The 27,943-nt window shown below is 29.3% G+C and overlaps 1 protein-coding gene across 1 annotated transcript in view; it reads left to right on the forward strand.

The window, feature by feature from the left end:
• Nucleotides 1-8,195: 8,195 nt before the first annotated feature.
• The window catches only part of LOC107440300 (zinc finger protein 585A), a 36,136-nt gene continuing 16,388 nt past the window's right edge, over nucleotides 8,196-27,943 (forward strand). The window contains exon 1 of the mRNA XM_043050065.2: nucleotides 8,196-13,765. Coding sequence (XP_042905999.2) covers nucleotides 12,709-13,765 — 1,057 coding nt within the window. The 5' untranslated portion in view covers nucleotides 8,196-12,708. The remainder of the gene's footprint in view (nucleotides 13,766-27,943) is intronic.

The raw sequence follows: 27,943 nt of genomic DNA on the forward strand, positions 1-27,943 counted from the left end.
ATTTTTTTTCTTGCACTAAAATTTAACAAATGTACTTAAAATAATTAAAAAGAAAGCAAAAATAATGAAGAAATATTTTCAATATAAACATCAATTAAATAATATCAGCTTCCGAAATGTTCTTTTTATTTTTACAAACAGTATTAATATAACGGTCCTCACCTGCTCCAGGGACTGCTGGATTGGGTTCAAAATGACAAGGCTACGGAGTTGAATATTAGTAGTCGTAAACTCGAAATTGGGCCGGCTGTGCAATGACTGTTATAAAATAAACTAATAAATTTGGACGGGATAGCTTGGTTGATTGGGCGTTGGACTCGTGTTTGTGAGAATGGGAGTTTGAATCCAGCCAGTAGAAGAATACCCATGTATAAAATGGTGACTGGTGCATGTTAAATCTGTTGGGGTCACAAAGTCCTCCAAGTTCTAATAACAAATAAATACCTCTGGGTACTATTCTAGCAATTCCATTGTCTTCTGGAATGGGTTCAAAATGACAAGGCTACGGAGTTGAATATTAGTAGTGGTAAACTCGAAATTGGATCGGCTGTGCAATGACTGTTATAAAATAAACTAACAAATTTGGCCGGGAAAGCCTAGTTGATAGGGCGTAAACTCAAAATTGAGTCGGTTGTTCAACGGCGGTTATAAAAAAAATAAAACTAATGATCCAACTGTATTTTCTTGTTTTCTTTCTAACTCTTTGCATATTTTCTACACAAATTCAAAATTTCATGTTTCTAAGTCTTATAGATTTTGTAAAGTAAAAACAATTAAGAAAAAAATTCGNCTAATAATCAAATTGTATTTTCTTGTTTTCTTTCTAACTCTTTGCATATTTTCTACCCAAATTCAAAATTTCATGTTTCTAAGTCTTATAGATTTTGTAAAGTAAAGAAATTACAATTGAGAAAAAAATTCGCGAAAAAATCACTAAAAATTGCAAATAAAATATATTCAAAATGAATCTATAAAAAACAACTGTTAAATATATAGTGGCCCAGCACGCCAAATTTTTACTCTGTGCTTAAAATGTGTTTCTTTTGTAATTTTTTCCCCTCGTTCAAAAAATATGTGCAATAAGAGAAAGGTTTCTACATAATAGTCTCATCACAATTAATATATTTAGCAATAAAGTAATATTATCAAATTTTTTAATAATATAATGTTAATACTCAACAATAAAAAATAGTTACAGTTTATTTTAAGTGTATAGAAATGGAATTGAACTTATAAGGGCCCTATCATTTTCAGTAGCTTAGGGCCCCACCAAGCTTAAATCCGGCCCTGGGTGAGACACTCTTTTTTCCCCCCCCCCCCCGTTGACGACGGACCCTGAAGTATTGCTTTTCATGAAACACAAGTCAGAAATCAATTGTTGTATTTTTTTATGTTTAACATGAAATTTTCAAGCTCATTATAGCTTAACATAAAAGGAAATTGGACAAAGCACTGATAAGAAGTATATGAAGGAAGTGTTTATTACTTCTATTTTCTGTCATCGTTAGATGGGCAAATAAATAAAATAGATTTATAAAGTCATTAAAAATTTTAAGCTTATTTTAATTTGTTTGGTACTTATATTAACGTTTCACATAATATTCATTTTTAGTTTGTAATATAAATTTGCTTTCATGATGTTTTAAATAAGATGAAATCTGGTTGACGCAGATTAATTATAATAGTTCCACCCATTTCCCATTAACGAGGTTCGACTGTATTCCTTAAATAACTTTTTTGTCATGCTTCATATGGTAATAGTTCAGCACAAGTTTAATATTTTGTTCAAAATGTTTCTATTTTTCTATCTATGGTACAATTAAAATTCTCTTTATTTTATATTATATTGTGTATTATAGGATAATCGTTGAAGAAATAAATATTAAAAAAATTATCAAAGATGTTTTTTAAAATTATTACTTTTACTACCATTTCAAAATACTTCTTTTTTTTTTTTTTAATGATTGAATTAAAATGAACTTACTTTAAAATTGCATTTGCTAGTTTGTTTAAGGACTGAATTTTGAAAAATTAGTAAAAGTCATTTTTAGAAATTAATTTCTTACTTGTCAATTTTTTTTTAACAAAACAGTGTTGTTGCTACTATAATTATGTTCATATGGAGTGATTTATTACTGTATTTTATGTAAAAATAAGCAAATGTAAAAAATTTGGTTCAATATGTAAAACTATTCAATATTTTTAACAATCATGTTTCTAATCCTGAAAAGCCTTATTTTTGTTGTTTATGTAATAAAATATTTTCACAAAATAGATAGTATTCTAGTTGTTCGTAGTCATGTTTATTATGGAGTGATTAATATTGTACTTCATGTCCCATAATGAAAAGTTGAATTCATAAGATTGAATAACATAACTTTCGTAATTGGTTGAATCAGTTCTCAATTGGTTGTACTTTGAATCAGTTTAGATATTTGTGCCTATTACTATCAGCCGTGTCTGGGAACATTTTAGGTTTTTCAGTCTTCTGCTAGAAAACTTTCTTCTGATTTTTCCTTTACTGAGTAATTATTTTTCAATCAGTTTCATTGGAAAATGATTCAATAGTTCTTAAGTTTTAGAACAAAATTATAGTAGATAGGCACCAAATTGTCTTTAAAAAAAAAATTAAGGAAAATAATTATTTAAGCCTTGAACAAAGATGTGGAATATTAGAAAAATGTTCATTAAAGTACGAATTATCATTGATGGAATAAATGCAGAGCATTGTTATTAAGTGGCATTATTATCAGAAGCTTGGCGTCCATATATTTTTGTAGATATTTGAGTATTCTGAAATATTAGAAGCATTGAGTATAATCGACAAGTGCATGCTCCTCCAAATCCCTCACGTGAAAAACAACCAATGCTCAATTCGGGTGATGTATCTAAGTTTTAAATATGGTACTTCATTGAAACTTATTCATGTTCAGTTTTTGCTCGTTGCAGTGAAAAAGTTATTTTTTTATGAACAGCGATTTGGATATCATTGATAATCTTTTATGAATTTTTATGTATACATGGGGTTCCGAATTCATGGTACAAACTTTAATGGTAGGTAGAGGCCGTTGCAACACTAATTTATTGTATAGGAATGTATGGGCGCAAGTGACGAGGTAAGGCACAGACACAAAAAAGGAAGTGTTTATTTAAAGCGTAGTTGCCAAGTGTAATATTTACTACAATTGTTCAAAATAGCCACCAGTAGCGACATATGCTTGACAGCATCGGTGGAGCGATTGGTTTACACCCGTGTTTCCCAAACTTATGGCCAAACGCATAAACAAGATTCTTCCTCATAAAAAGACACTGAGATCGGGTTGGCGAAGGAACTGGCCCAACACGCCCAATCCATCGTACCCCAAACCAGGCAATTAGATAAGTGCACACGCGCCCCATCTTGCTTACAGGTGTTATCAGTAGTTCTGGTAACACCTGTTTTAGAGAGGAAAAAAAGATAACATTCGTCATTAAGACTCGTCGATAAGTGTGGATTCTTGGTTGCCCACACATGGAAATTATGCATATTAAAGACACCCTCACATATAAACATCGCCTCTTCTGTGGATAGCACATGAGTTATAAAGTCTAACTGCAGCGCATATTGCTGTAGCACCCACTGGCAACTGTTCAGGCGGAGATAGTCCCCCGGATTGAAAGCTTGTACTCGCTGAAAATGGAAAAGGTGTAAGGGATTTACGTTTAACATTCTATAAAAGGTCTAATGACTAACACCTACGTGATGAGCAACGGCTCTTGTACTAGACTCGGGTCTATCAGCCACAACGTTCAAGGTGTTTTTTTTTCCATGCTTCGTCGACCAGTTTCACGAAGTTGACGTTGTTACAGTTGAAAAATTCTGTGATCCGGCATTTGTCAATCAGGAAGCTGACTCAGCCTAATTGGGGCAAACTGAAATAAATATCAAAACAATATATATTAAATAAACTGGAAAAAATAAAGGTTTTTTAGGTTCTGTTTTAAATTCGTGTTACAAATACAGTTATTGCTATTTTAAAATATTAATTAAAATCGCTGCATAGAAAAAAACATGTTTTAACGTAATTTTCAATAAATAACTGCATTTCCGAAGAAAAATATATATTTACTACGTAAAAATATTCATTCATAATATAGGATACATAAATGTTTTAAACATAACTGTGAGAATATCACTCAACTCTACTGAAACTTTCAGACACTGAATCTGACAACACCATCGCCGAGACTCATCTGATCAGTCTGTTTACAAACACCGCGTCGTTCAGACGCTCATGTCATTCATTCGTAATTTCCATTCTATTTTTATTTACATCAAATAAATATNTTCGTTTTTTAAAAATTTATTTTCGATGTTTTACAAAACCGTTTTCTTTTTTGGCAATTTGCATGTTTTAATCCCTCCTGCTACAAACAGTTCAACTTTATAGCTTCTAAAAATTCACATATTATATCACTTGTTTATCCTTTCATAGGATTGAAGCCGAATTTTTGCGATTAAAATTCCATAAATTTATTACAGGACTAAGTTGTAAGTGAAATAGTGAATGACAATATTTAGAAAAAATATGTAAAAAAGAATAATTTTGACTATATGTTCTACACAGTTTCATTAAGGTGATTACTTTTCATAAAATTGTCGCAAAAATAATAGGAAATGAACCTTATTGTTGTATTTTACCATTTGCAACTTAACTGAAAAATTTATGAATTTAGGCGATTCGCGAACTATTTTAAAAAGACGAAAGGGAAGTTGAAAGGTACACAGTCCTTGGTCACAGTATCAGACTCACTGAAAGATTCTATGTAAAATTATAATTACCAGGTGATACTATAACAGCTGTATTGTTTTTATTCGGATGAAACCGGTTTGCATTTGTTTACGCTCCTGTAACAATTTGTTAGCATTGCAATGCAATACGCTAAAAATAAATACAAATAGGAAGTATATAAAAAATCTGGAAAAAAATACCATTAAGTTTATGTTTAAAGTATTGCGTATAAACTCGTGCTAATCATGTAAATATTAAAAAAAACTACAGTGCGTCTAATAATTTGGTCTAATAATTATAATATACAAATAATAATGCTTAATATAATAAATATTCTATATTTATACAATGTATCGTGTAATATATCCTAATCCAGTGTTCCTTATCTTTTTGATATAATGGTTTTGATATAAGTCACAGACCACCACCCTGTGAAAAAAATAATTGTAAAAAACATCATTTATTAGAAAACATTTAATTTTATTATTAATAGTATACAAAATTTTTAAAATTAAAATTTTTAATGTGAAGGTTGCTGCTGCTTTTCCTTAATTAATAAATTGAATTGAGGGATGGTTTTCGACAAAGCAACGTGCATATCATGCAGGGCCGTAACTACGCCGGGGCAGTCGGGGCACCGCCCCGGGGCCCCGATGGTCAAGGGGGCCCCANGGGCCCCGGCAAAAATTTGAGCCCCAGGGCCCCGAAGGGTGAAGTTACGGCACTGATATCATGTTCAACATTCAATCGATTTGGATGTTATGTTTTTATTGTCACAAGTGTGGAAAATCCCTCTTTGCAAAGATACACTGTAGCAAACGGAAGTATAGCTGCCATAGCTCGCTTTACAAGCAATGGGTAGGTTTTCAAATGTTTTAAAAATTGGGAGTAGTCAGCGGACCCCCAAAATATAACTCATGAAACCCTTAGGGGTTCATGAACCACAGGTAAAGAAATCCTGGTCTAATCAAACCAATTGATACGCAAACCGGCTTCAGTGGCATAAAAACAATATTCTTAGAAATTCAGAACACATTAGATTTTAACTAAGAGTTTATGGGATGAAGATTGTGAGAAACATGTTATAAATTTAGAATTTGTTTAACATATATAATGACTAAAATTATATACTATTTAAAAAATAAATTTGAAAATTCTGTATGTTTATTTTTAAATAATCAACGATAATCAATTATTATCGTCGACAATTTTTTAATAAATCTTAAAAATTTATAAAATGAAAAGAAATTATTTCTTAACAATATTCAATCGAAATGACCTTGCTTTCTTGACAAGAGAGAATATTTCAAATTAGCTGAGATTTAGGACGCACATTCAGAATTATCCTTATTTACCTCACTTTTTTATTTTATTATTATTATCAATATTAATAAAATAAAATATAATTAAAAAAGGTGACAGGGTTACTAGATTTTGAATGACTCGCTTTTTTGGCAGTCTTGATTTGTCCTCTTTCCATTTATTTATTACTGTTTGTTCGTGTTGCAAGCTGTGCACCATCTTACGTTAGTGTTAACACTTTTAGTATTGCAAACAGTATTGTTAGCATTGTAAACATAAGTAATAAGTAATCAAATGCATTGTTTGCAAGAATCTCAAAACACAATGATGCCAAATGGCTTTAAAATACAACTGAAACAGTAACCCGGAAATTTAGGCAGTCCCGAGCTTGCAGTGCTCCCTAGTGTAGAAAACACCATCCATACTGGAACTGATTTATGATTGATTTACATTTTGGGGACAAACTACAGAGAAATGTTAATGGGGAGGAGCTACAAAAAGACGTAACAGAAGGCAATGCCGATAAAGCTAATCAGCGGACTCAAAATTTCGTGGGGATTCTATGTGTGCAAAGAGAGTTTACATGCAAACCGGTCTCTCCCCAGATGGCGTATTCGAGCGTTGCGATCGCCAATATCTATATATGCATTTTTTTCATTTTCCATATCCTGAGATTTTTGACAGTAAATGTTTAAGTGTAAAAGAACAATGCGAAGCAACCCTTGCATATTTCTTCTGTCTCTTCAGAAAATACTAAAATATGTTTTACTTTGTTACTCTTTTTACTAGGTGATTCCATGGTGAAGTATTTAGATAACTACTTAAATAGTGGGTGGTCCCGCAGAGGACTGATCGTTAAGACACGGTTCCCAGCAGATCACCGAAGTCAAGCATCTCTGGCTGCGGCCAGTGTGCGGGTGGGTGACCACTTGGATCAGTCTGCGTTGGGACCGAGGGTGTGCGGTATTGGTCCTCGTTAAACTGTGCTACCGTAAAGTGCTCGACTTCGCACGCAGGTCGTCGGGCTACCGAAGCGGGGGTGCCATCCCCTCCGCAGTGGATCAAAATTGTGATGGCATGCCTTCGGATCATCCTCCGGGATGTTTTCCAGACCCCTCGCCAATAGCCCATTGTGCTGCTCCAGTGCGACGTAAATTAACTACAACAACGACAATAAATATTGAACGAAATTGAGATGTTGTTGCACACCCGGGAATCAATGTGGAAAAATAAAATGCGAAGGTCTTAATTCATATTGGTAAGTTGAAATGCAACCCCAAACCTCGCAGCTTTCGAACACGGACGGTGACGTCACTATTCCCCGGAGTCTATTCTATACCACCGTCCGATAGTAAAACAAAATCCAAACCTCGCAACTCCCGAAGAGAGCGGTGAAGGGAATCCCAGCCCTCGAACAAAGGTTCGGACCCTCCCCCTAGGAAGTGACGTTTTGTATCGATAGTTATAAGAAAGTGACCAATGGCTTTTGTTTATCCTTTAATCGTTCTCCCTTCGCTTAGGGGTCGTGACCTCTATCCCAGAGTTTACAGTGTTCTTTCAGAAAGAGAATGTATTCTTCTTTCATTTTGACAGTTACATACATAGTCTAAAATAAATATCTACATATTTTAATCTTTGATCTTTCTTCAAGAATTTAATATGTAGTATTCGTTTTAAACTTGTTTGCATTATTGTATTTATTATTAGAGAATCGATTTACTTATAACTATATTTACTAACAGTTTGCCAAAAAAAAGAAATATTCTTAAAATAAAAAATAATACGTCAAATAATACAAATCAATAATACAAATCCAATACATCTTTATTTATTACCTTTTCTAAAAATCATACTTTGAATGTTGTTTTAAATAAATGTAATTGAGTCAATCAGAAATTTTATCACTAGATTATGAAACTTTAGAAATTATATGTATATTATCGAGTGCTTTTAGATTTAAAGAACTAATGATTAATAAAGGTTATTTAATTTCACAAAATTTTGCAATTTTCTATTTTTACTTATTTTATTATTTATAAAATTTTTATTATATTTATGATTACTTTATTACCTTCTATTATTTATAATTATTATTTTTTTTTATTATTTGCAATTGATAAAATGTGTAGCTTTATACTTTATAACACTAAAATCTTTTAGTTTTAAAGCTACAATAAGTATCAAAATAACGCGCAATAAATAAACTTTAATAAATCGGTAGAATGCATGAAATAAACTTTAAACTAGCATTTTTTAAATAATTGTTAGTTTAAATAATCTTAAAAAAAATTTGCTTTACAATTTTAAAAGAAACTGCTTTTTCAATTTTTCACTTTCTTTTTTGTTATGATTCCTCTTTTTTTTTTTTTTTTTTTTCGCAATTGCAAACTTATACATTTTAATAATTGTAAGTTATTTTTTCAAGAAAAACATTATTTTCTTCTTTTTTATAATATTTTTTATAATAAATTACAATTCGCAACTCAAACAATGCAATATTTATTTTTCAAATTTAATAATTTATCTCTTTTTTGGAAATGGTATTTTCAATCGTTGTGTTATATTGAACTAGATTTGGAAAAAAATTCTCTGCAATGAATTTTTTGCCTTACATTACCCTCTTACATTAAACCCAACTCAGAAGACAAGGATGCCAAGTAGTTGTACTTTATTTAAGAATTTCATGCTAGAGTTATTAGTTACACAATTTCACTATTGTCGTTCTAACCATAAGGGCAGTTCGTGATTTTTTTTATATCACAAATTCGTTTTTAAAGTTTAACTCGTTACAAGTATTTTTAATACTTTCAATTAAACACATTTTCAATTTCAAAATATTCTCAATTGTTTTTATATTTGATGCTGGATTTTATTTTTTTTTTTGCCTTATCATTTACCATTGTGTATGTAAATAAATTATGAAAAAGTAATTCGGAAAAATATTTGTTTTAAGTGCCACATAAATTTGTAAGAGACTTTTTGAATTAGAATTAATTGCATCAATGAGGATAACTTAAAATATTATTCGAATAATACCAAAAAAAGATTAGTATAATAATTACCAATGAATACAGGTAAAACAGAATATATTAGTTAATATTTAAAAATTAATAATACTTAGCAAATTATTAATACTTAACTAATATTTAAAAAAAAAATCTCAAAACAGAGAAAACAATTATGCTTGATTTTTTCTCTCCCTAAAATTTGTAATACTAACAATAAGTATTTTCAAAAATTCAAATGTCAAACAACAGCTTAAGAAATAACTAAAAAGTTTTCTTTAGTCTAGAATTTTTTTAGTACAATTTTTAAACAAAATATTTAAAACAACGTGATTTTTTTTAGAAATTTTTTAATGTTTATTTTAACAATTTTTTTTCATAAAATATTACATAATTTTTAAAAAACAAATTTTTGAGTATATTTCGATGTCATAATTATAAGACTAGAAATATAAATAATTTTTTCTTGGAATATTGAGAACAGGAAAATTAAGGAAAAAAATAATAAAAAAAGGTTTCTTAATTATGCATCTAAATTTACCAGCAACTTTAAAACAATTAATTCAAAAACAATTTTATTAAAAAAGTTTTCTTTCTTTATATTCCGGTCTTTTTATTATGCTCTTATATGGAATCCAACTCAGAAGACAAGGGTGCCAAGTCATGAGAACTTTGTTAGAACTTTTGGGAGTTAGAACTTTTAGTTATACATTTCCATTGTACAGCAATGGAAAATGGTCTAGCCATAAGGATTATTCGTGATTTTATTTTATCACAAATTAGTGTTAGTAGTTTAGCTCGATGCAAATATCAACTAGTTTTTATTGCACACATTTTTAAGAACAAAATTTTCTCAATTGTTTTTCTGATTGACGCAGGATATTTTTTTCTTATGATTTACCATTCTGTATATAAATAAATTATGCTAAAGCAATTCAAAAGAAATTCTCTCTTTTTACACGTCGCAAAAATTCGAAAAAAGCTTTTTGAAGTAGAATTAATCGCATACATTAAGATAATTTAAAGTATTACTTGAATAAAAACATAATAACGCTAGTTTAATAATAACAAATAAATATAAGTGAATATCTTTAGAATAACTTAGCTGATACTTAATGGAGAATCTCAAAACAGAAAAGAAAATAATGCTTAAGTTTTTTTTCCACCCTAAAACTTATTATTTACCATTTTATTAAAGGAGTAATTATTTTAAAAAGATCAAATGTCAAACAGAAGATTAAGAAATAACTCTAAAACGCTTTTCTTATTCAATTGCTTTTTTAATGCTATTTCTAACAAAAAAAAATTTAAAAAAGGTGATTTTAGAATTTTTTTAATCTTAATCTTAACAAATTTTATTCCTAAAAATAATAGATAATTTTTCAAAAAATAAATTGTCGAATATATTTTGGCATTATAGATAGATATAAGAGTAAAAATATCTTTTTGTCTTAGAAAATAAAAGATGAAATTTTCGCATTTAAAGTATGAACAGAAAAATAAAAAAAATAATAAAAATGTTTCTTAATTATGCATCTAAATTTAACTGCAACTTAATAATAATTCAAAAACGATTATATCGAAAAAATTTCCGCTCTTCATATTCCATGCTTTTTATTACCCACTTATATTCTACCCAACTCAAAAGACAAGTGAAAATAAATGAAATTATGCTTCTTAATTATGCATCTAAACTAATCAACTACTTTATAAAAATTACAAAACCGATCATATTCTAAAAGCTTCAGTTCTTTCAAATCTCTGATAGAAAATTGCATAGCGGATTAAAAATAAGCATACAATTTATAGTAATTCTTATTTAAATTTTATACGATTTAGTTATAGTAATATGTTTTATTTATTTGGCACTAATCTCAGTCATAACTCACCAATTTTTTAAAGAAAAAAATTCCTTTTTTTTCCTGCAGATATTTTGAAAATATTACGAGGTAATTAAAATAAAAGTTAATAAAAACATGGCAATAATTATACTAAACATATTATGGCTAAGAATACACAAAAATTTGGAACAGAAAAAATGTTCTCGTTTTATTTAAAGTCGTGCAAGATTATTATAGATTTTATTATAAGTTCTGCTAGAAACCGAAACTAATTATTTAATCCATTTATTATATGAAATAATAAATTTGTGAGAGAAAAAATTATGTCTGAAATATATTCATAAAATATCTAGGTAAATGATTATAAAAAATCATAAAATATCTGGGTAAAAATTATCTTTGAAATCGGAAATCTAATTTAATCCCAGCGTTAAACGCATCCTATTCGAACGTTCGAATCGCTTTCACCAGCAATTTGATAGGTGAAAGCTTTCCGATAGATGGGAGGAAAAATGAAGATCGCAGCCCGTTAGCAAAATCCGTTCGAAAGCGCGAGGTTTCAGGTTTTCCCTAGGAGTACAAACGTGACGTCAAAATGACGTCATTTTTCTCTTCCTAGCTCGTTCGAAGTCTTTTTAGATACCGATAATTTTCTGTGTGGCATCTTCGGAATCGCATAAGCGATTTTCTGCAATGCAGTAGGAATACTCTCTGAAAAAAAGGATAGGCAAATATGAATAAGTAGCGTCCTCTACTGGTCAAAAAATGTCCGAAGATCCTGGAGATGGAGATCAGATGAGTAGAAGTAGGCAACCTATAACGTAAACAAATACATGCTCGCCGAACTTTATCATACTTAATACTCACCGGATTTATTTGCTTATTTGTGAAAAAATTGAGAGATAAACTATAATAAAACATGATGTCTTAATTAGGCCGAAGAATGCATAAACTAACCATGTTTGTGTAAAGAATAGTTTTTAAGAAATTGTTTTTGATTTGCAACTTCTTGAATCAAATTTATAAGCCTGCGTATTCATGGTAGTATGAATTGTATTATTAAACAGTTATAAATGAAATTTCAGATTACTGATTACAGTTGCAGATAATTAAGCTGTGTGTCACTTACGTAAAACATGTATTTAAACTCAAGAAATTTAAATTGTGATTTTTCTGTTAACACTGAGAAAATATTTTCTGTATTCAGTTTGTGCAATTTAATACTCGTGAATAAAATTAAACTTTGTTGACTTTCTCGTAATCATGTTAACGTATAAGAGCTTGCTTTTCAGGTGCATGATAAAACATTGATATAAAAATTGAAAATTAATTTTTTTTTGAAAAATATTTTTATAGATAATTTCAAACCTTATAAGTCGGTGAAAGTGAAAAAAAACTTTTTTTGCCTTTCTTGGTTTATAATGAACTATATTTCTGCAATGTCTTTGTGAATAATATGCTAATGAAATCAAATTTTATAATTTCATGTTCATAATAGTTATTATCATGTTAATATCGTAAAGTAAAATAATTACATTTAGTTTTGTATCTTGGTATTTTCGCCTAAAGAGAATTAAGTCAATTAAGTGACTTGATACAGCATGCTCTTTTTTGCATCACATGTTTTTAAAGGCTTAATTTAATTCAGAATAAGTATCATTCTGTAAGTAAACCTTATTCTTGTTCTAACAAGAGGTTTTCAGGAAAAAAGTGCGACTAAACACTGTAAAATTAATACTGGTGAGAAGCCTTTCTCTTGTAGTATAGATAATAAGATATTCTCAATGAATGATTATGAATAAACACAGTTTTGTTCATACTGGTGATAGGCCTTATTCTTGTAGTATATGTAAAAAGAGTTTTTCACAAAAAGCAAATCTGACACAACACAGTCTTGTTCATTCTGGTGACAAGCCTTATTCTTGTAGTGAATGTAATAAGAATTTTTCACTAAAAAGTCATTTGATCAGACACAGTCGTGTTCATACTGGTGAGAAGCCGTATTCTTGTAGTATATGTTATAAGAGTTTTTCACAAAAAAGTGTTCTCACTACACATGGTCGTCTTCATACCAGTGAGAAACCTTATTCTTGCAGTAAATGTAATAAGAGTTTTTTACATAAAAGTAATCTGACCAGTCACAGTCGTGTTCATACAGGTGAGAAGCCTTATTCTTGTAGTATATGTAATAAGAGTTTTTCACAAAAAGGTATTCTGTCACGCCACTGTCTCGTTCATACTGGTGAGAAGCCTTATTCTTGTAGCATATGTAATCAAAATTTTTCAGTAAAAACAAATTTGACCAAACACAGGCGTGTTCATACTCGGGAGAAACCTTTTTCTTGTTGTATATGTAATAAGAGTCATTCACAAAAAAGTAGTCTGACAAGTCACAGTCGTGTTCATACTGGTGAGAAGCCTTATTCTTGTAGTATATGTAATAAGAGTTATTCACGAAAAAGTAGTCTGACAAGTCACAGTCGTGTTCATACTGGTGAGAAACCTTATTCTTGTATTATTTGTAATTTAAGTTTTTCAGANCACTTTGAAAATATAATGAATACTCATACTGGAGAGAAACCTTATTCTTGTAGTATATGTAATAAGAGTTTTTCACAAAAAAGTGATCTCAATGCACACGGTCGTGTTCATACTGGTGAGAAACCTTATTCTTGTAGTATATGTAATAAGAGTTTTTCACAAAAAAGTAATCTGACCAGTCACCGTCGTGTTCATACTGGTGAGAAACCTTATTCTTGTATTATTTGTAATTTAAGTTTTTCAGAAAGAAGGAGTCTGAATAAACACAGTCGTGTTCATACTGGTGAGAAGCCTTATTCTTGTAGTATATAAGAGTTTTTCGCAAAAATTAATCTGAAAGAACGCACTCACAGAAGCTTTTTTCTTCTAGTATATGTAATAAGAGTGTTTCACTAAAAAGTAATCTCACTAGACATGGTCGTGTTCATACCGGTGAGATGTATTATTCTTAGTTGGATTATGAAACATATAAAGTAGTATAGATTGCTTCATAATATCAGTTTCTTGTTCTTCAAGGCAAGCCATTTAAATATTTACTAATCATAAATTTTTTTTAATCGCATTTCAACGTTTTTGAGCGTATATTCCACCCAAAATTTGAAGAATGCACAAGAATACTCAAACTATTAAAAATTAATCAAAATTACTAGATCATAATTAGGTTTTTTTTTTTCATTCCGAAACTATATTACTAAATAATTAAATTTAATAAGGAAATATTCAAATGATTTTAATTTCCTTTTTAAATAGCTGCCCAGTTCATTAAAAAAAAAATTCATGAGGTCTTTATGTATAAATGTGTGATATTACTTTTTAGTTCTTTTCTTATAATGGTTAAGCACATTTTCAATATGTTGTTATAAATATTTCTATTTTTCTATAAGCGGTTAAAATAAAATGCACTTCATTTTTTTATTTTATGCTTATACTGTGTATTATAACATAATAGATAAAGAAATTAAGTATAAAAAATATGTCAAAGATATTTTTTGAAGATTATTATTTTTAGTACAGTTTTCATATCTTGTACAAAATATATTTCTATTTTTTTGTTTATAGAAAATTAAAATAAAATGCACTTACTTCAAAATTGCATTTGCAAGTTTTTTAATGAAATTATATAAATTTGTAAAAGACATTCTTTAAAATTTATTTCATTTTATTTTTTAAGAATTTTTTATGCTATTATAATGATGTGAAGTGATTTATTCGCTCATTTTATGTAAAGTAAGGATGCTCATCTTTTTCAGCAATCATGTTCCTAATGTTAAATCTATTTTTTGTTGTGTGTGCAATAAAATATTTTTGTAAAATGGATATCTTTCTTGTTGCTCATAGTATCCAAAAGTTACTATGAACAACCAGGTTTATTGTAATTTTTGATTTGGATAATGTAATTTTTTTTGTGTGCGTGTAATAAAATATTCTCACAAAAAACATTCTAGTTGTTCACCGTTGTGTTTATTATGATGTGATTTATTATTGTACATGATGCGACGTATGAAAAGTTGAATTCGTAAGGTTGAATAACCTAACTTTTGTACTCGGGTGAGCGTTGCATTTTGAATCAGTTTAGACAATGAGGTGCCTGCATGCTTTTTTTTTTTCAGTTTTGAAATGAAACATGCTATTTTATGAAGATAGACACCAATTTCAGACCAGTGCGATAACTAGTTATTTTTTTATTAATAATAAATATCACTTGATTAGCCCCGCCCCCCATAATTGCTGCTAGGTTTCCCTTCTGCTCTGATGACGTCACAGTATAGTACAACCACGACTCCCATCATGTTTCGAAAGCATGTGCGCCGAGTATGAATTCTGAAAAATAGCTCCAAGCTAAAACTACAAGTGTTACATTGTACCTACCACGTTGCAATAATGCTACGATAAACGCCCTAAATATATTATTTTTTATTGTACCAAAAGGAGAATTAGACAAACTTGGTGCAAAGCCATCAAACGCGAAAGGGGAAAAAAAATCGCAACTACTGCATTATACTGTTGTGAAGACCATTTTACAGTTAGTTACTAAATTTTAATTTAATTCTATAACATGTTTTTCTGTTTGATAAGCTTCTCTGAATGAATAATTCATTATACTGAATTAAAATGTTTATGAAATGCTATTCAGATCTCTTTCTTTTTTTATTCTTAAAAATGAAAGGATTTTATTCTTAGAGAACAGAGGTGTACAGGTGTTTTTTAAAGTTGAAAAAAAATTTATTTTACCTGGAAGAAAAAATTATCAAATTTAGAAGGAAAAAAATGAAGGGGGTTTAGCATTATTTACATTTCTTCCAAAAAATCAAAAAAATATTTTAGAAGTTAATAATTAAAAAAATTTTTTATTTTATTTACTTAAAAACTTATCAATTCCAGGTCATATACCATTCATTCCATTCCCTGTAATTGGGATCAACTCATTTAATGAAAACTTTCAAAACAGTTCAGCCTTTTATATATAGACAAATATAAGTAAAAATGAATCTGTATAAATAAGAAAAATGAATTTACTTTAAAAGTTATTGAACAAAAAGTAGTTCCGACATTTATTTTTTCATTTCTCAATTTTATGTCATTATGAAGGGTTTTGAGATAAAAAATAAAAAAAATTTTCTAGAAGAAAAAATTATGAAAGTTGAAATAAAAAATGGGGGTTTAGCATTATTTACATTTCTTTCAAAAAATCCAAGAAATATTTTCGAAGTTGATAATAAAAAAGAATTGTTTAAAAAAATTATAATTCCAGGTCATATACCATTCATTCCATTCCCTCTAATTGGGATCAGCTCATTAAATGGAAATTTTCAAAACAAATTAATTTTTAATTTATTTTTTCAGTTCAGACTTTTATATATAAACAAATATTAGTAGAAATGAACCAGTATAAATCAAGAAAAATGAATTTACTTCAAATGTTATTGAAAAAAAAGTAATTTACACATTTATTTTTTCATCTCTCAATTTTATTCCATTATGCTGAAGGGTTTTGAGTTAAAAAATAATTAATTAATTTTATCTAGAAGAAAAAATTATAAAAGTTACAATAAAAAAATGATAGGGGTTTAGCATTAGTTACATTACTTCCAAAAAAAAATTCAAGAAAATATTTTAGAAGATAATAATAAAAAATTATTTAAATTTTTTTTTATTTACCTAAAAACTTATAATTCCAGGTCATATACCATTTATTTCATTCCCTCCAATTGGGATAAACTCATGAAACGAAAACTTTCAAAACAGTTCAGACTTTTATAAATAGTCAAATATTCGTAAAAATGAACCAGTATAAATAAAGAAAAACAAATTTACTTCAAAAGTTATTAAAAAAAAAGTAGTTTCAATATTTATTTTTTCTTAAGCAATATTCCGAAAGTCTTGCGTCCTTGCGGAATTTTGTTTTTAATGTAAATTTGTAAATTTTTCTCCTTTTGTTTTCTACTTACAACTGTAAGCCTCATGCTCTACTTTGTGGTGCATGCGGAGTTTTAAGTCGTTTAAATAAAAATAAGAAAATAAATAAATAATTATTTTTTCATTTCTCAATTTTATATCATGCTGAAAGGTACCCACAAAAATTTTCTCAAAGGGGAGGATGCATCTGTTATACACTACATATATATTTAAACTATATATACGATATAAACATGAAAGAAAAACAATTTTTTAAAAATGTAATTCAAATTAAAACGCCTTTGTAACACTTTTCTCGATAGGAAGCTTTGGTTTAACTCCTCCCGTTCGCTGAGTTACTTCAGACGTCATAAGCAAACGCCGCCTCATTTTGTGTCACGTGAAGTAGTTTCGTTTAAGGCCAATTTTAAGTTGAGTTCTTTTAGAATTCGGGGCAGTTTTTTAAATTCTGAATTGATTNTTCATTAAGAACATAAAAAAAATTGACTGCAATTGTCCATTTAGAGAGTTTTAAGATGTAGACTATTTAAAATAATCAACATTCTGTGATTACCCAACGCATGCAGGTTCCTCATTGTGGCATCTAGCTAGTGGTGAACTTTTATTTTCAATGTATGTAGTGACAACAGTTACTAACTAATCTTTTAGATCTACCAGGTATATGCTAGAAGACTTAGCTTTGATTTTCCATTCGCTGAATAGTTATTTTTAAATCTATTTGATTGGAAAATAATTATCCAATGTTCTTAATTTACCTTAGTTCTTAAGTATAATTATCAAAAGTACTCTCTGCCTTTAGCGGCCAGCTTGATCACTTTCAAAATTATGTTTTGCGTAACATACATTACCCTATAGTAATAGAAAAGACGCTTTCAGTTTTTGACATTTTAAAAAATTTCTCAAAAAATACAGAGATGATTATTTTGTAATTTAGAGGTGTTTAGGTCATGCAATTTTTCATACTTATCAATAAGTTTCAAAGCTTTCACAGGTTAAAAGGACCAACATTAAATTAAGAATGAAAACAAGGATTTTTGTACACCCTATGGCAAAAACATAGCAAAAAACTTGTAACTTGCAATGATTACGTCGGCTGTTATTTTCAATAATTGAATTAAATATTCAGAGAAATAAAGTTTTTATATTAAAAACATTCTGTTGCAATTTTTGGCTGCAACTTCAAAAATGTTTAGCAAAATTTTCAGAATAATTTTTAATTAATAGCAAAATTTTTATTTTAAAATGAAATTTGTTAAAAATTGCACAAAGTCTGAGCCTTTAAAGTAGCTTTTTCTGACTTCACAAGTGCGAATGAATTTTTTTTTTTATAAAATGAAATGTGGTGAATTGTATTTAGTTGCTAATGTAAAAGTCCGATTCGAATATCTGAAACATTGAAAAAGTTTTTAGCAATTCTTTAATCAGTTTTCGTTATTTTTCAAAGATGGCTCTGAATGATTATGGATTTTTCACAAATTTTATTTTTTACTGTTAGGTAAAATTTATTTAAAATGGCAGCGTATTTCATGTGATCATCCTCCATAAAAGTATGTTTTCTTTCTTTATACCATCACATTTCGAGGTATTATTTGTTATTTAATTTTGACTTATGCAAAAGGAAATTTGTTGAAAACCCCTTATATCATTTATATTTTTCTCTTAAAAAATACAGATACTATTTAGGAAATTTATCAAACTTAATGAGTTTTTAAGATATTCAAATCGGAGTTATAGCCAAAGAAGACAAAATAAATAGTTTTTTTTTAAATATTAATATGGCCATATTTTTACAAATATTTTAGCTAGGTTTACGAAATTTTTTGCAATAGGCTATAGCAAAGCACGAATACTCAATCTGGGGGTTCCCTGCTTTTGATCCTTCCTCCCTCCCTCTCCTCTTTTCAGTTGTATCGGAATGTACTGCGCTGTTTAAAATATTTCTTAAAATTTCCATGACGTTTTCTTTTAGAACTATGTTTAATTTAGTTTTAATCTACGGGTTGGAGGGAAAGTTCTGTCGTATTTTAAAGAAAATATTTGAATTCATTTATAAAAATATGCGTTTAATATTAATCAATTTTATATGCTTCGTTATTTGTTACAACCTGTTGCCATCTTTCACGTAACCTGTGAAATCCTGTTTTGTAGAAGTTCTCGTCCTTTGAATTGAAATAGTCAGCAACTGCCATAGAAACACTTACAAAAGACTTGAATTTTTTACCCGTTAGATAATTTTGCAGAGATCTGAACAGATAACAATCTGATGGTGCAATGTCAGGTGAATACGGTGGGTGACTAAGGATTTCCCATCCTAACGCATTCAGTTTTTGAAGTGTCACCATTGCAGTATGCGGGCGAGCATTATCGTGGTGGAACACTATTCCTTTTCTGGACGCTAATGTTGGCCTTTTTTCTTTGATGGCTGCTTTTAATTTATTTAGCTGATTGCAGTACAGAACCGCGTTGATGGTTTTTCCCCGTTTCTGCAACTCGTAGTACACTGGCCCTTTCCTGTCCCACCACAAACAAAGCAGTACTTTTCGCTGATGGATACTTGGTTTTGGAACTGTTGCTGACGATGTTCCTGGTTTGCAGTAGGATTTTTTTTCTCTTAATATTCTCGTAAAGATTCCACTTTTCATCTCCAGCAACCAGCCTGTCCAAAAACGGCTCCACATTCAGATCAGATGTGATGAACACATTCTTACACGATCAGATAAATTCTTTTCCGTTATTTCATGTGGAACCCAAACACTTTGCTTTAACACAAACCCAAGAGATTTAATGTGATCTCCAACAGTTGTATGAGTGTCTTCTGCAATTTGTCGACTTGTTAAATGTAGATTATTTTCAAACATGGATTGCAAAACATCACTATTGATTGACGACTAACACACCACAGGCTAATGGTGAAAGCATGCCAAGTATTGCCATAGGTAAAGAGTTCTCCTCTAAGCCACCTGTAACCCATTTGGATCGATAATAGTTATTAATAACTGCCAAAGCAATCTATACAAATTACAAGCTTATTGTTGTATTTTCTAGTATAATTCTTTAAAAAATCTTTGTTTTCGTTCGTAATTTATTGCCGGCCCCTCAGTTCTTAGACAGCTGTAAAATTTATTAATAAGAATGAGAAATCGCATGAACTAAACATCTAAAATTATATAATAGTCTTAGCATTTGTTGAGAAATGTATAAAAAAGAAAAATCTAAAACAAGATGTGTTTCTTCCATTATTGTAGAGTAGTGTACTAATACAATTCTACCAATCCTCCAGTCAGTGCCGTAACTTCGCCCCTCAGGGCTCTGGGGCAAAAATATTTGGCCGGGGCCATTTCAAAAACTTTCTGTACTCAAACCGTTCTGGTTTGAGATACTTCTGTAACTCAAACCGTTATTTTAGCTAATTATGTTAGCGAATATGTTCATGAAAACAAGTTACTTATTCACATATAAATTAGATTACAAAATATTGTAAGTTTTCCACATGGCAAAATACAAAATTTGAGCGAAATCGGTTAATCCTGAAAAATTAAATTTAAAAATAGTCGTACTTATAAAACTCGATTTCTTAGGAACTATCCAACCAATTTCCCTCAAATTTTGTATTTTTCCATGTGAAACTAGATGCTTTTAAAATGATGCAAGGAAAAAAAAAAACTGTATACCTTACAATTCACAATTTTTCAGGCTATTGTTAAATAATAAATATTTACTAAAAGTTAATTTTTGCATAGAGTTATCTTCGGATAAAAAGAATTTTATAATTGTGTTCAAAAATGTTTCAATTCCCTTAAAGAGCTCTAAAGCGAAATACTATTCGGCAAACTACGAAAAAATATAATGCCAATCATGAAATACCAATTTAATAAACCTCTTGAATCTGGTTACTATATGTTTAGGATGGTCTTTTTAAAACAAGCCAATCCAATATAAAAATGAAATTTATAGAATAGTTTCAAATCTAAAAACTCTAAGGAAATTACAGATTTTTTTTTATTGGCACATATACCCACAATTTAAAAAGTCACAATTGAAAAAATATCCAGAAATTTCTTCTCTGCATGCATTGATTAAAAAATTAAATTTGCCCTAGTCCAATAGTCCTAGTTTCAAAATAATATAGCTATATTATTTTGAAAAGAATTCATTCTTGAACATTTGGTCTGTTGAAACTTCTGATCAGACAGAATGTCGAATAAATATATGTATTCATGACGCCATGTAATCATATATGACTAAGAGTAATAGTTTTTTTTTTTTTTTTAAATATTCCAAAACGAAAAAGGAGAAAAAGTCTTAGCTTTTTTGGCAATTTAAAAAAAATTGTTTTTAACGGTTTGTCATGACAATGAATATTAATTGTTACGGATTTCTAAGCTGAAAAATGCAATAACTTTGAACAAAAAATTTCGATGATTATCTTTAACATGGGTTATAGAAAGATCATCTTTATGATTAAAGAAACATAAATCTCAAAACTGTGAAGAAGAAAAAGTGGAAAGTTAAATAAAATTAAAGCAATCTTACGTAAAATGTGTTTCTCAACTTATTCCAATTTAATTTATCTGGTTTTAAATCGAAATCGCCATGTAAAAAAATGGAAAATAAAGTTAGTTAAACAGAAATGTTCATTTCAATGAATATTTTTAATTTTCTCGAATGTCTGAAGTATATTCTTCGCCTCCAACTTTAATTTAAGAGGAAAATGAAATTTTCTTTTTGGAAAAAAGCTTAAATTTTCCTAAAAAAGAAATAATCAATTTTACATGATTTTATTATTGTAAATGTCTAAATTTCAGAAGATCCGAAACACATTTTTGCCCTCCTTACTTCAATATCAGAAGAAAATAAAGTTTTCGACCCCCTCACTATAGTGAGGGGGTCGAATGACATAAAATATCAATAAAAGTTGCAATAGAATATTATTTCCTAATTAAGTTTGAAATATTCAAAAAAATCAGCTGAGCATAAGATATACTTTGGAGTAAGGAGGAGAAAAATGGAAGGTAGCAGAATTCGCTAATAAAATTTTTTTTTAGTATTTCTGTATTGCTAAGTAAATAATGCATGGAATGACATAAAACTATTGTTCTATCTTTTACTGCTTCCCAACAATACAGAAAATTAAGTAAAATTATATCGCCGAATTATTCTACTACCATCCATATCTTCCTCTTGTTTACTTCAAAAAAATAAAAAGCAAAGCAAAATAATATCAGAAAATACAAAATCAAATATTATATAGCATCAAAACTAATGCAAAATAATATCAGAAAATACAAAATCAAATATTATATAGCATCAAAACTAATGCAAAATAATATTATGGCGAACGCTAGATAATATAAGTTTGCATAGAATCTAGTATTATATAATGCTGAGCAAACAGCGACCTCTTGTATCTTTCTAATATTAGAAGTTGTGCAAGATAACGTTAGATTTTGCCGATTTTCTGATGTTATCTAATATTAGGTGCTACTTGGGTATTTAAGAAAAAAATGAAGTATTCTATTTGAAAAACAGCGTCGAAGTTTTAAAACAACTTTCTTTCCTAAAATTTTCAACTGTACTTGATTTTATTCTATTAATGTCTAAATTTCAGAAGATGCGAAGCAGATTTTTCGTCCCTCACTTTTATTTCAGAGGAAAACAAAGTTTTTGATCCGGAAAACAGATTCAAAGATGAAATTTTTTGATTAAAAAATTTTTCTTGACCTTAGTTTTGCGCACGTCGAAATTTCAGAAGCGGAGAAACACTTTGTTCGATCTCTCACTTACTATTTCGAAACGGAAAAAAACATTTTCTGCCCGGAAAATATAGTGAAAATTGGAAATAAAATAATATTTTCATACTTTTACTTTACTTTTCCAATTGTGAAAAAGCACATTTAGTTTAATTTCCGAAAAAAATTAAGTTTCCTACTTGTGGTGCATAACTTCAAAGTTGAGAAAGAATAGCTTTTTTTTTTCTCTCTAAAATTACCAATTTTACTTTACTTAGTCTTGGCAAATAACTAAATAACAGAACAGGCAAAACACATTATTTAACACCCCACTTGAATTTCAGAGGAATATAAAGTTTTCTATTTGAGAGATAGATTCAAAATTGAAAAAAAAAAACTTTTTTTTTTAATTACTCATTTTACTTGACTTTATTTTTGTGAGCGTCTAAATTCCAGGAGGGGCGAAACACATTGTTTGCCCCGTCACTTAAATTTTAGAGGGGCACGCTAATTAACCAGACCAGTTTATTTGACCTGTCTGACACTAGATAGTAGTGGAAGCATCTAAGACTGGAGTGCAACATACAGAACGTGTCAATAATCAAATACTTGCAGTTTTGGCCTTATCCCTTCTCCGCGAAGCGTGTTTGTTCTTTTGGAAATAATTCTCGAAAAAGTCTTTTAACCGTTTTTTACTCTTCCCTTTATGATAAAGTCAGGGCCGTTTTAAAAGTAAACATCTTAAATGCAACTTAACTTTTGTACACGGGTGTGAGTTGTATTTTGAACCAGTTTAGATAATTGTGGTATCTAGTGGTGAACTTTTCCTTTCAATGTAAGTATCTAGACTTCATGGTAAGTATTAATCTGCGACAACAGCTACTAACTAATATTATTATTCTTTATAGATTTAACAATGTACTAAAAACTTACTTTTGGTTTTCCATTTGCTGAATAGTTATTTTTCAATCTATTTGATTGGAAAATAATTATCCATCTTTCTTGATTTACCTTAGTTACATTTTCAAAATTATTTTGTGTAACATAGTAATAACATATTAATTTTTTTTAAATTTCTAAAAAAAATACGGAGACGATCATTTTGTTCCATTTGCTGAATAATTATTTTTCAATCTATTTGATTAGAAAATAATTATTCATAGGTCTTTATTTATATTAGTTCTTAATATTATCAAAAATATTGAGTACTAGCCACCTATAACAGCCAACTTGATCACCTTTCAAAACTATTTTGTTCCAACATGCATTACCCTGTAATAATGGAAGAGACACTTTCAGTTTTTAACATTTTTTTAAATTTTTCAAAAAATACGGAGACGATTATTTTGTAATTTAGAATAGTGTTTAAGCCATGTAATTTCTCATACTTATCATTAAGTTACAAAGCTTTCACAGGTTAAAGGGACCGACTATAAATTACGAAAGAAAACAAGGATTTTTAAAGACCCTCCCTTACGGAAAAATCGAGGTATTTTTTTAAAAATTTATAAAGGAGGTTGTTTTTTATATACGTCGTTAGGTTGAAAAGGGTGCAAATGAATGCCTCAAGATTAACCTCTAATATTCTTTAAATATACATCCAGAGGTGTATATGGGTGATTCTCACGAAATATGACAATTTACAGTCTCTTGCTCCAAGATCTAATACTATACAACTAAAAGAGCTTTTTTTAAAAATTTTAGTAAATAGCATTGCTGTTAGTATTTTAAAATGACCTTGTACTAGCATTGGCTGTTTTGTATATTTAAAAAATTGAATTTAATTTCAAAATGCTTCCAATAATAACAAGCTTCAAATCATCCCATAAATTTTTCAATATCTAATTTTTTTTTATCTCAACCGTTGTAAGCATTTCTAGAATATATACGGAGGTATTATTTAAAAAAACTTTGTAGAAATTTTTTTTTCTGTCAATAATTTGTATGTCACAAGAAAATCTGTCATTTTCCTGGCTACTTTTTTTTAGTGATTTATAACCAAAATAGATAGCGCCACCAATCAATATCTTATGTTAATAGATTGATTAGAATACCATCCCATCTGAATATGTCACATTGCATATGCATAAATATGTCTTATTGTATGTTGCATGTCTTCTTATGACTGCTAATGATCAACGTCTTCATGTGTTCTTATGTTCGAATCATGTCTTCTTAGTGTATATTGCATGAATATGTCTTATTGCTTATTGCATTGTCATTTTCCTGGCTTATGAATGCCAGGACAGTGAAACAGTTGCCGGAAAATGTTTTAATCAGTTGAATACAAAGAGAGAAAGCAAATATTAAGCTAATACCAAGTTTATGTAAGATTGTAATATGCTTGAATGTAATCAAACATATTTCGTTTTTTAATGATTGATTATTATACACAATTTTATTCTGTACATAACAGCAACAAAACCATTTTTGATTCTTTCTATAGTGGATAAAAGAATTAATTTAAGCAATTCATGGTCCATATAACGCAAAGGCTTAATTCAAGTTACTTACTATTAGCTTAAAATTACTGTTTTTTTTTTTAGTTTCTAAGCTAATGTGTCATTTTCCTGGCATTCAAAATTTAGTGAATTTCTTTTTTTTCTTTCTTTTTCTTGAGCAAATGTCAATAAACTACACTGCTATCTATAAGATATTAATAAATGCAACTAAATAAATATAGAAAAAAAAATTAGATTATTTTAAAGACTTTAAATTTGAGGAAATTTTTAGTTCCGAATTGTCATGTTTCCAAAAAATCACCCATATGTTTCACCTTGAGGAGTTTTATTCCACGTCTGTTGAGAGGTAGATATTTACTACTTCATGATATTTCGTTTTCAACCTTAGGTTATTAATTATCAACCTGAAGTATATTTTTTTACACTTGTGGAAGTATTTATTCAAGAACCTAAGGTGTTTCAATTAACACTTCAGGTTATTAATGTACCTCAGGTGTGTTTTTAACAGTTTGAAGGATAATTTTTTACTACCGTTAGGTGTATTATGTTCTACCTCAGGTAATTATTTTTCAACCTCATGTATAGATTTTTATGCTTGTAGAGGTATTAATTTATCAACCTAAAATGCTACATTTTACACTTCGGTCTTATAGCTCAAACTAAAGCTGTTTTTTTTAATACTTGCGAAGGTAATTAATTCCCAAACGCGAGGTGTTGTAAGGTCCACCTAGTTTATGTAATTTTAACCTCACTAATATATTATATGAAGAATAACATCTTTACATTTATAAGATATTATACATATTATATGAAAAATTATATCTTTATATTTTTTCACTAGTAGAGATCTTCATTTATCAATCTGGAGTTTTTAATATTATACCTTCGCATTAATTGCTTCTTTTGTTAAGCTATGAAAGAAATTTTTAAGTACATAATTCTATACTTTGAATAGAGTGGATTAAATCATATTGAAATGACACTTTTATCATATTGAAATGAAAAAAATTATCTGTCGGAACTTATATTTTTATAAGGTAATTGTCTAAGATGCTTGTATTTTTATAGTTATAAAACTACAAATTTAAATAATTAGTCAGCTGAAATTCAAGACACTTTTATTTAAAACTAAAATTTATTTATTTATTTTTTACAAGCCATCAAGATTATTCTAAATATTGATTCTGTCAACCTGTTGAAACTTGGAAGTATTGAAACCTAAAAAAAAAAAAATATGAATTAGTAAGAAACTCATATTNAAACTAAAATTTATTATTTTTTTCTTTTACAAGCCATCAAGATTATTCTAAATATTGATTCTGTCAACCTGTTGAAACTTGGAAGTATTGAAACCTAAAAAAAAAAAAATATGAATTAGTAAGAAACTCATATTTATAATAATAGCGACAGGTTTTAAAATATCAGATTTTTTTTTTTTGTGTGTGATTTAAACTAGCTGAATGAAATTAATTTTTTTGTTTAGATAAATGCCATTCCACTTCTGCCATTTCTTTTCAATCCTCGTAGCTCAAAGCAGGACAGGTACCACAGCCACCCCCAGCGACAATTTTACATTGGCCCCAGTTGAGCTAATATGGGTCCTTTAGGAACATGCACCAAGGAATGACTTTGAATATTGGAACAAGATTCATTTCTATCTAGGACCAATATTGAAAAATCTAGACATCCCAATGTTTACCCAGCATTTTAAGTCTATAAGGATCTTACGTAGAAAATAATGTTGATTCATTATTGAAAGCTATTTTAGGACCAATATTACAAAATATAGACACCCCAATATTGGCTTGTAGATTGTTGTTTGAGGTACGCGTGTTCAGATCAAACCCATGTGGGGCTTGGATAAAGGACCCCGTTGTGTCTGATCTATACTGAGTAACAACAGCACGAGGAGGTCTATGTCGCAATCATAAATTGCAAATCAATTGTTCACTATGTTCCATCCATCAAAGTATGTGTGTTTTTATCGAAGTGGTCGTTTCTGTCGAGATACACGTGTTCAGATTCACTCACGGACGTACGAAAGTCATCTTTGTAGAGTGTTAGTTGAAACATGCCTGTCTTCGAGCAGCCTTTGTGAGGCTAAGTTACCTACAATGTCAAACTTCATCTATTAAGAGGTAACTCAAGATAGAATTAAGTTAATTTATCTAATATACTAGGGAACTGCGATTTAAAAGTTGCAGTGGTGTAGTTACGTTACAATCTCGGAATTAATTAATGTCGTGAAATTTATTAATTAATAGAACAATTAAACACATATTCAAAGAGGAAAAATTATTTTTACTCATAATACGTCTTCGGGGGGGGGGGTAATACGGTGCGATTTGTGGTAGAAAACTAAGCGTTGTAAGGTTCTTTAAAAATTTATTCTTATTCTTGATAAGGCAGGATGTTTAAAAATAGGTTCCTAAAGCTGCACTTTAGCTATCGGCTACATTTTAGAATAGGGTTAGAAGATACAATGCGAAATACCATTAAGCACTTTCTTTACAGCATCACTAGAAATGATTTTCTCCTTGGTCAGAATGACAAGTTTCTTGTGAAAATTTATGATGTTGCAAAAGTTAAAAATTTGAATTATAAAGCTGCATTTGAACTATTTGCAATATTTTAAAGTGGAGTTCAGAAGATATGATTGCAATCCAATTAAACACTCAGTTTTAACCGAATTACTGTAAATGATAACTAAAACATATTCACCTGGAGCCGTGGAGGCTCAAGAGATAGAGCGCTCGCCTTCCAATGAGTTGAACCTGGTTCGAATCCCTGCAATGGCTGGTCGCTACGAATTCCACACCCTGATCGCACCGAGTACAAGATGGCATAAAATATCCTCAGGGGTAGACATAGCAC

The sequence above is a fragment of the Parasteatoda tepidariorum genome, chromosome 3 (assembly GCF_043381705.1).
Source record: "Parasteatoda tepidariorum isolate YZ-2023 chromosome 3, CAS_Ptep_4.0, whole genome shotgun sequence".
Lineage (NCBI taxonomy): Eukaryota > Metazoa > Arthropoda > Arachnida > Araneae > Theridiidae > Parasteatoda > Parasteatoda tepidariorum.